This window comes from Phytophthora infestans, genomic scaffold (assembly GCF_000142945.1).
Source record: "Phytophthora infestans T30-4 supercont1.12 genomic scaffold, whole genome shotgun sequence".
NCBI lineage: Eukaryota > Oomycota > Peronosporomycetes > Peronosporales > Peronosporaceae > Phytophthora > Phytophthora infestans.
The window spans coordinates 2736771-2750081 of record NW_003303747.1 but is presented as its reverse complement, the minus strand read 5'-3'; the positions used below and the strand labels follow the sequence as shown (position 1 = coordinate 2750081).

Sequence of the window (13311 nt, the reverse complement as noted above, 5' to 3'; positions counted from 1 at the left end):
TCTACAAACCGCAGCCAGACTCGCTTTAGGTGTCCTCCCCGCTTCGCGCGGGGTCAAGTGTGGCCGTAACCTTCGTTGGGGAGTCTAAAGCCCTTCGCTGCGAAGTCTAGCGATAAACTTCCCTCAACAGGACTCAGTTTTGCACAGTAGCTCTAGTTGTTCGAACGTCGAATATCGTATCTACTCTACAGTATCGATTGTTGATGCTAGGTCGTGTTCCCATCGAAATGAGATAGAGGCGTTGGAACGACAGAAGCCAACCATTTCTGGAAGGTCAGTGCGAACCAGTCGTTTAAGAATTTTTTTTGCACAGGGTGGCCGGTATCGGAGTGGAGCTACATGGTGAGCTATCCGGAAACGAGCGAGTGAGCGGTGCTTACCCTGTGACGTAGAAGATGGTTTGGTACCAAACCTTTTTTTAGTTCATACGAGAATGCATAAGCTTCATTTACATATTTTTTTGGAAGAGATCTGTTTGTGGACATATTGGTAATTCTTAGCGGTTCTACTTTTTGTTGGCTGCTGTTGACGCGTTTTGCTTCTTCGTGCTCCAGGAATATTTGCACCTGCACCTACCGTCTACTTCAAAAGAGATAGATTTAACGAACTCGGCTTTGCTACGATCCAAGTATTGTGAGCTCCGACTATTAATAATGTACAGTACCTCTTAAGTCTACAAAATTCCTGGAATTTCGAAACGGTCGCATTTCGTACTTAAGTGATTCTCACTCAAGGCAAGTCATTGACTTGAAGTCAATGACAGATTGCACAATACCAACACTACGGATTTTTTTCCAGATCTCTTTAAAAAAATTAAGAAAATACATTAAAAACAATTTATTTTAATTTCTTATTTTTAGGAAAAACGGTACAGAGGTGTCGACCTCCAACGTTGATGGGACAAAGTGTGATGTGATGCCGAAAAATAGTTCCTCTACTGCCCTCGTAGACCCAAGTGTATTCTTTATCACTAGATTTGTTTGTACTGTAGCAACTTTATTCGAGTGAAAAAACTCGGCTGTCTCGGTGTCGTAATGGTGCTCGTAAGCTTTGTATTTGCTTCGCCTGGTAACGCGAAAGTCATTTACCAATTGTCATTGACAGGACAAGCACCAGCAAAACGACGATGGTTTCTTCCTTCTCAACACTCGTCGTGCTCGGCAGTTCGATGCTGTTGCACGCCACCGAGGCCCACCAAGTCGTGAACGTGCCCTCCCCAACATGGACGCGAGCGAATTCAACGTCCAAGGAGCGCCGTGAGCTGTGGAACCCGCTGTCGTTCCTCGAGAAAGAGGGCTTTAAGACGCAGGAGAACTTCACGCAGTTTCAGGTGGACAACGGCTACAAGAGTCTCCTAGATTTCATGGACCGAGCCAAATACAAGGTCTCAAAGGGAGCTGACCAGGCTTGCGGTTGGACTGACCCGAAGGGTATTCCCCAGCAAATTCCGGAGGACGGAACGATGCGTACGACGGGCTACACGCATGATGGACCGTGTGAGATCTACATGGGCGAGAAGCTCGCCCTGTCGTACCTTAACTGTCACGAATCGATCCCCGAGCAAACTAGCGGGGTACCGCAGTAGTGTAGAGCAGAACGCGAGACAAGAGAAGGAAACGCAGGAGCACTTGAGCTTGTTGCCCACAGAAAAGGAATGGGATTAGAGGAGGAAACCTCGAAGGTGACAACCCCCTCTCTCTTATACACGCAGTATACACTAACTGTCGCGTAAAATACGCTCGTCCCACGTATACTATACAGTAACAGTAGAAGCAAGTTCCTCAGAACTGTGTGATCAGGCGGAGCTCGACACGCCAATCTCCACACTCCCACTTCGGGATCCGTCATTCTACCATCCTCGTATAACGACAGCTTAGTCATCCTTAGTAGCATCGCTCTCCATTAATGGTAGCGGTACCACATTCAATAGCTTGCGCAACTTGGAAAATTGAGTTGATCCAAGTGGTTTCGTAAAAATATCTGCAAGCATTTCAGCCGTAGGGCAGTAACGTACATCAAAGTCACCCCGTTCATAGAGATCTTTCACCTTGTGATACTTTAAATCCACGCCTTTGACTTTGTAGTTTCCCTTCGTAGATTTAATAACTTTAACCGTCGACTGATTGTCTTGAAACAGCACAGTTGGACGACGACGACAAAGTTTGAGCTCTTCGCAAAGATTATGGGTCCACACAATCATCGCAGAACATTCTGCAGCAGCAATGAACTCAGCACTGCATGTGTCATCCTGAGTGATCGACTGCTTGTGGCTCTTATAGGCGTAAGTACATCCATTCATCTGAAGTACAAAACCTGTGATCGATCTGCGATCATCTTTTTTACCTCCAAGATCAGCATCAGCATAAGCTGTGAAATGCAAATCCGAGTTTGCAGGTTTTTTCCACAAAAGCCCATAGTCACGAGTGCCTCGTAAGTAACGCAGTACTCGTTTCGCCATCACAAAGTGCTCCTTAGTATACCTATTCAAATACTTCCCTAGAGTTAGAGTTCGCACAGCATTTGCTAGCTCAGGGCGAGTGCCTTGCACCAAGTATTGAAGAGATCCTACCAACTCACGATAGGGTATACTCGGATCGTTAACTCCAGGTTCATCATCATCTACAGTATCAGGTAAATTTCCTGTAGCTTGTGGTGTAGCCACTGGCCGACAATCTTCCATACCAAAGCGTTTCAGCAGCTTATCAATGTAGCCACTTTGCGACATCCACAAAACATCACCTGGAACATATGAAATCTCCATATGCAACAGATCTTTGACAGGACCCAAGTCCTTAATCTTTAACTTGGCTCGAAGTTCTCGAAGCACCAGCTCAATATTCTCCTCAGTGCCAGCGATAATCAAATCATCGATATAAACCGACACAAATATTGGGCTGCCTCCCACTGAACGAACGTAAATGCCTCCATCCATCTTCGATCGACGAAAGCCTAGCGACCTCAAATACTTGTCCAGTGTCTGGTACCATATCATTGGCGCCTGCTTCAATCCATATAAACTCCCCAGCAACTTACAAACTCGATCGGATCCATCATCAAAATATTCTGGAATTTCCATGTAAATATCAACGTCACCAATCGGTCCATTCAAGAATGCTGTCACGAAGTCCACATGACGACAAGAGAGCCCCAAATGAAGTGCTAATAGTAGGATAAACTTTACAGCCTCTTGTGCGACAGCTGGAGAGTATGTCTCCCAGAAGTTCACCCCATATCGTTGTTGACACCCTTTGATAGTGATTCTGGCACGGTGGCGAATATAGTTTCCGTGAGCATCGCGTTTTCGCACAACCACCCATCGACTTGTCAACACCTTCTTGCCCTTTGGTCTCTCCACTAGTTCCCAAGTATTATTTCTCATCAGGTCTCCATATTCTTTCTTCAGTGCTTGGATCCACTGATCTGCATCAGGAGCAGACAACGCTTCTTCCAGCGTTTGTGGTTCCATAATTGAGTTAACGGCCTCAATCATCAAACTGAGTGGAAGCTCCACTTTAAAGACCTTGTAGCGTGAGCTAGGCCAGCGAGTGCGATGTGAGCGCCGAAACGACTCCGTTGTGTCATTCATCATAACATCATCTTCACTCTCGCTGTCTCTGATCGCATCATCAACTTTATCCACTGGACTAGACGGATCACCAATCGCAATTGGTTCCTTGTCCTCCATATCATCATACTCAACTTCTGCATCAGTGACTACCCTCTCTTTCCCCACTGAAGGTGATGTGTGTGAAGCCACAGGAGGCTCAGCCACTGAATCGCTGTTAGGCAAATTCATGTCTGTATCACCTTCTTGACCTTCACTATCAGTCCACTTTACACGAGAAGGGTTAGCTTCACGCTGTAATAACTGATCTCCTGTCGCAACAGGAAACATCTCAGCCTCAATCAACGGCAGCCTGTCAGGCGCACCTGGACATGCCGGAGAAGACCGCACCTCAGTGTAATGAGAATTAGTATCACCAATACCACCATCGCAATGGCGTCGTTTTGTACGAACTTCATCGTGGGTCGACGAATCTTTCGTCGTAGACGACAGCACTGGTAAGCGGACAAATGGAATAATCGCTGGTAGCACTTGATGCCCTTTATTGTAGCGATTGTTCAGCAAGCCTTCTACGTAGCTGCGTTCCACCGTCCAGTCTTCATGAAAGTCCACAGAACGAACCTCTTGAATATTACCAGTTACCAAACTCAACACACGATAACTTTCTGAGTGCTTGGCGTACCCCATGAACAATGCAGGTTTGCCAGGATTCTCCAGTTTCGACATACGAAGCACCTTTGGTGTGAAAACGTAAGTCAAACAACCCCATGTACGCAACGCAGATACATCCGGCCGCTCTTCAAAGCGTCGAAAGTATGGCGTCTCTCTATTCAAAGCACTCGAAGCACAAATGTTACCCCCATCATAGGTCGCAATACCAACGTAGCACATATCAGACATCAGCTTCTGATAAGGCTTGGTAGCACGGCGAGTCAAGGTCTTCTTGTATGACATCCGAGTCATCTTCGCCGACTTGCAACTCCAACAAGGAATTTCAACATCATCATTCAAGTTCTCTTCCATTCCGGTTGTAACTTGCTGTTTTGCCATTTGCTGTAGAGCTGGGAGGTTTAGATGTGCAAACCGGAGATGCCAACGTATAAGCGACGTTGCAGCTTCTCTACGGTCACGCTGGTTCACTGCTGGAACATGATAAACTGCACTAGCAGTTGTCTTCAAGCGGTATCTACCACGAGACTTCACAAACAGTAGCTGTAGACGACCTTTTGTCAGCCAAGCAATACGTTGTGAATCACGTCGAGCTGTCTTCAACGACCATCCAGCGTTCTGCAGTGCATCAAGACTCAGAAGATTATTCGGAGCTGAAGACTTCAACAGAGCGTTCTCCAGTTGCAGTGATACTTCTTGATGCGGCTGGTTGTTGCTCATCACCTTGATGCTCACATTACCAATTCTCTCGTTATCAGTAATATTACCATCATAGCCCTGAAAGACGTGCTTGGAGTCTTGCTGCAATTGAGACAGCAACTCCAGCTGGTTACACACATGTACATCACTTGCAGAATCCAAAGCCCACTCAATGTCATCACTTGCTGCATTCGACACCGAAGCAACCATCAATGACTCGCGAGAAATACATCCAACAGCACTAATCTTCTTCTCCTTCCTCTTACTTTTACAGTCACCACCAGACCGGTATTGCCAACGTTTGCGCTCCAAACCTTCAGACGGAATTCCAGCTGCTCGATCATCAGATGAACCTTCATCACGATTCGAGCAGTTTGGACGTAGGTGACCAACTTCTCCACAGAGAAAACAGGTACGCGTCTCTTGCTTTCCAGTTTTCTTGCCAACTTGTTTAGCATCCTTCTGCTTTTTACCACGAAAATTTCTTTTGCGCTTGCCTTTACCTATATCTTGCTTCTTCTCTTTGTGTTGTGTAGACTCGCGTCCACATGCAGCAATTCCAGCAGGCAACTGCTCCTCCGAGCCAATCTTCTCATCCAGAGCTGACTCAGCGCGTAAGGCGTTCATCACCTGAGTCGCAGTAGGTACAGGTCGGACTGATGCACCATCACCTCGAATTACATAGTGTTTAGAGAATTGACGAACAACATCACGATGTGTTCGTGCCACATGACCAAGAAGAGTCTCAGCATAGTCTTTATCCGTCACACGTCTACCATAGTGTAGCAATTAGCGTCGCATTGACTCCATCTTGCGTAACCATTGATCCATGCCCTTATCCGCTGTATACACGTGCGAATAAAACTCTGCTCTAGCAAAAATGTAGTTGGAATATTCGCGTTTAGTTTGTTTATCCACAAATGAATTCCACATCGCTTGAGCAGTCTCCTCTTGACAAATCATCTCTGCATCTTGAGCTGGAACACCAGACCAAATAGCTTCACGGGCGATGTTATCCCTGGCAGCGAAGTTAATCTGTTCGACTGGATCATTCGGATCGAAACTACCGTCAACCACACTCCAACAATTCAGCCGAGTCAAAAACGCTCGCAAGTGAACTGCATACAGATCAAAACTTCCTTTCATTTTAGGTACATTGTCCATTTTCACTGGCAACGCGCCAAAGCCAACACGAGGCAGGCCAAATCCACCTTGCCCTGGTGTAATTCCTCCAAAATTAAAGCCACCAACGTTATATCCTTCACCACTAACTCCAGGAACACTAGCAACACCGCTAGCGACTCCACCAGACATTCCACCGGTAGTCACAGCTCCCGCAGTAGCTGTAGATACAACTCCAGAGACTCCACTCGTCACACATGACACAACTTGTGTAGACGTAGCTGAAGTTACCGGTATCTGTGTCGTCGTGGCTTCAGCAGAGGTCATCAACGACGTAGCAGTAGCGATCGAAGGAACGGCAGTTCCAGTTGTAGAACTTGAACTCGGAAGCGACGTACTGGACATTCTCGACTGTGTTGTACTCAACGTTCTCTGGTAACTCCACACAGAAGCTTGGGCTCATAACCTAGCGGGGTACCGCAGTAGTGTAGAGCTGAACGCGAGACAAGAGAAGGAAACGCAGGAACACTTGAGCTTGTTGCCCACAGAGAAGGAATGGGATTAGAGGAGGAAACCTCGAAGGTGACAACCCCCTCTCTCTTATACACGCAGTATACACTACCTGTCGCGTAAAATTACGCTCGTCCCACGTATACTATACAGTAACAGTAGAAGCAAGTTCCTCAGAACTGTGTAATCAGGCGGAGCTCGACACGCCAATCTCCACACAAACGTTCAAGCTGGACTACAGCGGCTGCGGTGATAGCTGCATCATCTATTGGTACTGGCTGGGTGTGCGCAAGCTCAAGGGCAAGTACTCCTGGCAGGTGTACAAGGAGTGCATCCCCGTTTACAAGTAGACAGCCTGCATGTCGAATGAGAGACGCGCCTAGGCCTACGAAGAATCGTACAGTACGAAGTAACGTTAGTTGTGTGTTCCAGCACCCCTTGTTTGCTTAACACTTTTGAGTACAGACGTACTAAAAACAGGTTCTAAAACTGCATTTATTAATATTTGCCCCAGTACAGTGTACATGTAAAATCGCGTCAACGTGCGATCTGTTGATGGTGCAAATGCACGTTATCGCATTTCTGCTCAGGTGGCGGAATTTACCATATTACTACCGGCACCGGAATTTACGGTATTTTGCAACCGATCGATTTTTTGCAATCAGTGGTCCGTACAAAATCTGCAGCACCTGGCATCAAAACAGTGTCCCAGTTAAAGCGCGCCCTTTCGTACATTTTTGTTAGCAAAGCGACGGTTTCTAATGGACAGTAGTATTTTGTGCGAGATTTTACGCTTTCCGCGGTTTTGACTTGAAAGGTACTTTTTACACCGGTTGCAGAAAAGCCGTAAATACCGGTACTTTTATGAAGCAGCGCTTCCGTTGACGAAATAGAGGGTTAGGTTAATAATAGATACTACTAATTTGTATGGCTACGCTAACCCTGATCAGGCTTCAGTGTGAGCTGCAAATATGAGGGAAAGGAAGCTTACTTGTCGTTGTATTAGAACTTGGCCTGAAGTAACGCCCGTGTTTTATAACAACAAAGCATGCAACTCTCGAGTGCATGACGAATCATAGCACACTTTCTAGCATCCAAAAAAATGTAAATCCTCAAAAGATTTGAAGGTTGTTTTTTTTCTCGAAAAAAACATGAGTGCAAAAAGAAAGTGAAACAAGACAAAAAACTAGGTTTTATTACAAGACTAAAAGTTGTGGTTGAAAATGATTGTAGGAAGGCAATATGCCAGGTTAGGAGTTTTTTGGTCATAGGCTCAATTGTATCGTCGATGTCCGACAATGCGTGCTCGACACGCTGTAGCTTGTTTTGGCCAGTTAAAGCTGGTTTGATGAACGTTGTTTTTGGTGATACGATCCTTCGCTCACCGCCCGACGTACGCGATATCTGGAGATTCAGTGAGCAGTCTCAGCGACGCGACGCTTAACCGAACGCTCTTCAACAGGAACTTTTGCAAGCTTCTCTCGCACCCCATCGCGGTTTTTTTTTTCGCTTCCTACCGCACTTCTCATTGATCTGGCTGGACCATACACCCCCTACGACACCTTCGGCGACGACAACGGTGTACCGCAGTCAAATACGACGGGTGCAGAGCTAAATTTCAGACTAACCTTAAAGTACACTCCGGAGGGCAAAACGCCGTTGTCACTCAGCTTTAAAAGTTCGTCAATGATGGCTTGCGCTCGATATCTGTTAAATTAGGCTTGGACATGTTTGAAGTGGAGGTGGGCAAAATTGCAGTTGTGGCGGGTGTGGCTTCAGATTGCACTTGATTCTCGCGGCGCAAAACTTGTAATGGTAAAAGCTACACGTATCCGTTGGAGGTGAATCCGGTGGCTATGGAAAGAGGGGATCTGTGGCTTTGATTTAAGCCAATTAGAGTTGTAAATACGTAGTTCTAGCTGTGTTATTAATCAAAATGTCCGAAACCTGCAATCATTATCAATCAGAGGAAGTAGCACGGTATTCTGGTCGCGTACCTTCTGATACACCTCCTGCCGTGTGCTTACCTTTTCACGGTATCTTGTCTTGAGGTAGTCCAAATATTTTGAGGAGATATTCTCTCTCCAAAAACCGTGTGATCATCTGCCGTAATTATTACGCCTTGTACGCACTCATTGCCATGCATGTCTCCTTAATATGTGCCGTGCCCGACCCTGTACGCAGCACTAGCGGTACCCAATGGCGCTTGTCAGGGTGCAATAAGAGTAAGAATTTTTTTAACCATAGCTATGACAATAGGTCAACGTTCTCCATCTATAGCACGGTACGTCCGTCAATATAGAGCATAAAAACTGCTGCTCAATAGACATACCTTCGAAAAAATGAAGTCGAATAAGGCTGCGTTACTACTTAGGGCCTCTAGTGGGTGCTTCCGTAGTCCTTTTGGCTCGGGTTTAGGGGGAAGCGATTTCCCTGTAGTTCGCATAGCTTCTGTCGGAGCCCTGGTTTCGATAGATTAAATTGTAAAAAAACATTATCCAACTTTCACATTTTGTTAATATATGGCACCTTCAAGTTTCTTCGAACAAATTACTAGCGCGGCGGTTGCGTTGCTCTCCGACACGCTTGTCGCGGTGCTTATTCCACGACCTCTTCCGGATATCACTCCGAGAGTCGCGCACGTTAATGCCCTTGCATCTCTTCTTGTGCTTGGAGAAGTTCGTGCGAGATATTGCCTTCTCGCACAGCTCGCACTGCTTGGTTGTGGCGCTGCCGTAAGACGCCTTCGGCATGTTTGGGATTGTAATTGTAACTTAAGCCCTGAGTAGCTGATATTGTGTAAACGATATATTTGATTCTGATTGGCTAACATATTTTTGCATGAGGTTGTTTTGGGGTTGCGTAAGTGAACGAAGTAACGCTACACCCCGCGCCACATTCGATCACGCACCCACGTCAGTGGCTGTAGCTCTCTCAATTTTTAGGGTTTGAAGTGCTATATAGACATGTTGCTCCTGTTATCGCACAAAATCGGCTACACGTGCTAATGATTGCGATTTTGAATATTACACCAGGGCTTCAATACAAACAATTAATTTTGGCACTGCGACACATTAACCACGCACGCCTTAGTATACTGAACTCAGGTATTATGTATCGTAATGATCGTGTCTAGTGTACATGAACGTATCAACATTGTATGGGGTGGGAGATGGTGACCGACGAGCGGGGCCAACTGTGGCTAACAGGAACAATATAGCTAAATACCACGGCCAAACTCTAATAATTGAGAGAGCTACAGCCACCGACGTGGGTGCGTGATCTAATGTGGCGCGGAGTGTATTGATGAATCTTGAGCGAAGGTGGCCTGCCGACTCTGTTGGAATGTCATTAAAGTACATACCGGTGATATCAAGAATTTACCGTGTTCAAGTTGAAAAACAAATTTCGCTAAAATAGCTACCGGTATTACAATAAATCTGCATAATTAAAATAGCTCTTCGGAATAGCTGCTTCATGGAAAACGGCCTATCACCAATGCTGGCGATCAACAAAAATTTACTCATTATTAAATGATATTTGTATCTTTTTGGTTTATTACATAGCACTGTGTTTGCACTGCTTACCGATCAAGTCGTAGGGTGGTTTCAAGTGCTAACTCAGAAAACCCGCGCATGCGGGCTGATGGTAGAAGCCACGCTACCCATTCCTGCTCGGTCATATCCTGAGTAGCTGTGTACCCACACTCCAATACAGCTTGGGCAATTTGGTTTATTAGCTATGCCCAGCCTTTAAAGTCTATGCGCATTGTACTCGAGAAAGATAATGTGCTCCAATGCGTCTTAGTGGTGGATCGTTTCTTGCCTTGTCCCCAAACCACCATAGTTGCCGTGCACCGTACGCTCCGACCTTGGAAAAGTCAAACGTTTTGGGTAGCATGTGGAACTTGCCATCATATTAGTGAGCCCTCGTGGTCCATTGATTCGGAATGGCAACACTGTGCCTGTTGTTCGGGTGTTGTCGAATCCAGTACGCTTCAGTAGGCTCTCAATAATAGACTCAAATAAGTCCTTATAATGTTGCGCGCTGCTACGCCTTTCTTCTCAATTAGAGCGCTTATGCCGTCTAGCAGCACAGGGGGTAGATTGTCAATTAATTGCTGCACTTGTTGAAGATGTTTGTACAGCTTAGCGTGTAGCGGGATCCCTGTTGGGCTCAACCACGGAGAGTCACCAAAACCTAGTTAACCATAAAGCTTGGCCATCACTCCATTGTCCCAAAAAAGGGTCGTAGACAAAAGAGGGTGCGATGTAGGCAGTACTTTGCGAAAATGGGCTGAATGTTTTACAAATGACGCAGCGCATAATCGGAGAATATTACGAATTCCGCTGTCATCTTGAATCGCAGGATGCATGTCATTGACACATGCAGCAATAATAAAATCCTCATTATCCTTGAAGTACGGCGGCAGAGCAGCGAAATCATGTCGATTCGGGGGAAGACCAGCAACTACGAGGCTTAAAAACTGATCTTCATCTGACTCGTATCTAATAAAACGGTCTTGTACGCCCCCAAGTGACCAGGCTGACACTGACAATAGAAGCCCCTGTAGAGCTGCTGCAAGCAAAAGTTGCCACTTCTTTCCGAATCGAGTGTGTTTTAAAGTGTGTATGGTGTTTGAACTCCTTCATTAGGTTGCGAAGAATATTGCCAAATCTAGCCTTCTGTTCGAATCCTGGAAAGAGGGGCCCGGATGGTTGTGTCGGTTTGCCCACCAAGTAAGCCGCTAAGGCGTTAATCCAGCACGTCCCTAGGCTAAAAGAATTCCCATTCATGTGCCGCGAATATTTTGGCCCGTTTTCCTCCTGATTGGTTTTTGATTTTTATAGCACACATCACACACACTATCATCACGCCTGCCAGGTTAAGTGCTCAGTAAACAACGTGTAGCAATTCCGACCGACACATAAGGTTCCGCTGGGTTTTTAGGAACATGTGAGTAAACCCGCCGTCATGGCGAGCTATTATCACTTGGCACAGCTCACGATACAGCGCCAGATGCGACGGCTGTGGGGCAACGGTTCGAGGTCCTGCGACTCTCTGAGTCGTCGGTGGTGGTTTTGGAAGATTTAAAACGGACATGCCTATTCTTGATGTTTGTATTGATTAAGAGTAGGGTTTAAATATTTACATTAAGAGCCGTTGTGCTCACAGAACAGAACATCATCTACTCCCAACCACACAAGGGCACGTCCGACTATTGGTGAGTACGCGGTAGTGGCACGATAGTTCCGGTAGGCTGGAAATGACTGTCGGTGAACAAGCTACTGGTCGTGGTGTGTGCTCATCCGGTAGAGCCAATAGGTTTGGCCTTATATTGAGAGCGAATTATCGCTGTGTGTTGGATAAGCTAGTGCGCTATCCATATATTACTTACCGTTCGGAGCTTGACTCCGACAGCACCGTGTGAGGTCTGAAACACGTCCGGTACCCTATCCTTATCGACCACGGGGTATATTTGAGATAAAGGAAGAACACTGTAGTCTTTGCTTGTGGCTAGTAGTGCTGAGTTTTCAGTGACTAACCAGCGAGAACCACGGCGCACAGGGGATATCGGGTAGTTTCTGGACCTTCTTCCTCCTGATTGGTTTTTGATTTTTATATCTTACATCCTGCACTATCATCACGCCTGCCAGGTTAAGTGCTCAGTACACAACGTGTATAGCGATCCTGACCGACACATAACGTTCCGCTGGGTTTTCAGGAACATGTGCGTAAACCCGCCGTCATGGCGAGCTATTATCACTTGGCACAGCTCACTGTGGTGTAGTAGAACACACAAATACCGTCAGATGTGGATTCCTTACACAAACCACAACGAATCGCCGAGTTAGGTCGGCGGTTTGTATGGCCTGCGCAGAGGGTGGTCCCCTCGCGGTCCGGCCCTTCCTGGACAGACGAGTGGCTCGCTTCCACTCGGTTCCGACTAACCAAGTCAGATCACTTCCGAGGCTCCGCCGAGTTTGGTTCGGCTGAGCTCGTTCACAACCCTGTGCCCTCCACCAAAGGATGGACGACGGCGCGCGAGCGATTTTACAGGTCAATGAGCGCAGAGGCTGCTCAGCTAGAAGTGTTTCGGCACCCGGGCTATCCGACGTACCGGCCCGCTAAGTATGAGGGACTTTCTTTCGCGCGTAGCGAGACTTTGTCCTACCCGGACCGACCTAATCTCTTGGCGCTACCCTACAAGCTATGCCTCTCGAGTACTGACGGCAGGCATAATCCAGCCCTATGCAGGGACTTACCGGAAAAGTGTACACGTGTCTTGGACTAGAAAAATTCTGCTCTGTTATCTTCTGGGAGCCCTTTCGGCTCCCCCTATTTAATCCTATGCTTCCTATACAAATATCTAGTGAAATGTAGTCGTTTCGGACCTCTACCGACCCTTCAGCTGAGCTCGGGCGACCGTTGAGCTCAGCGGCTATCCGGATAGCATCCGGACAGATCGCCGAGTACTTACCGTGATCCTTTGTTCTTAAGCTCTGGGTTATCAGACCGAGCCGATTCTTGACCTAAAGTAGGTCGGCGTATGGTCGAATCTGGAAATCCCTACACCACAACTGCCCCGGTTATGATACGAGCCGAGCTGGTGAGTGTCTTAATCCTTCATTTGGTTCTGCCACCGTTGGTCCGTACTCGGCTGGTGACGTCTCGCGGCTCTCCACCACCTTCTTCGGTACGCTCGTTACTTCCTCTGTCACTCACTTGGCAGCTCCTTACTCCTC

The 13311-nt window shown here is 46.8% G+C and overlaps 1 protein-coding gene across 1 annotated transcript; it reads right to left on the bottom strand.

Moving 5' to 3' along the window:
* Positions 1 to 9096: 9096 nt before the first annotated feature.
* On the bottom strand, positions 9097 to 9318 carry PITG_08180 (uncharacterized protein; the record flags this gene model as incomplete). The annotated part of the gene is made up of 1 exon (XM_002904296.1): positions 9097 to 9318. One exon carries the CDS (start codon positions 9316 to 9318, stop codon positions 9097 to 9099), a length of 222 nt encoding a protein of 73 aa, XP_002904342.1.
* Positions 9319 to 13311: the final 3993 nt, after the last annotated feature.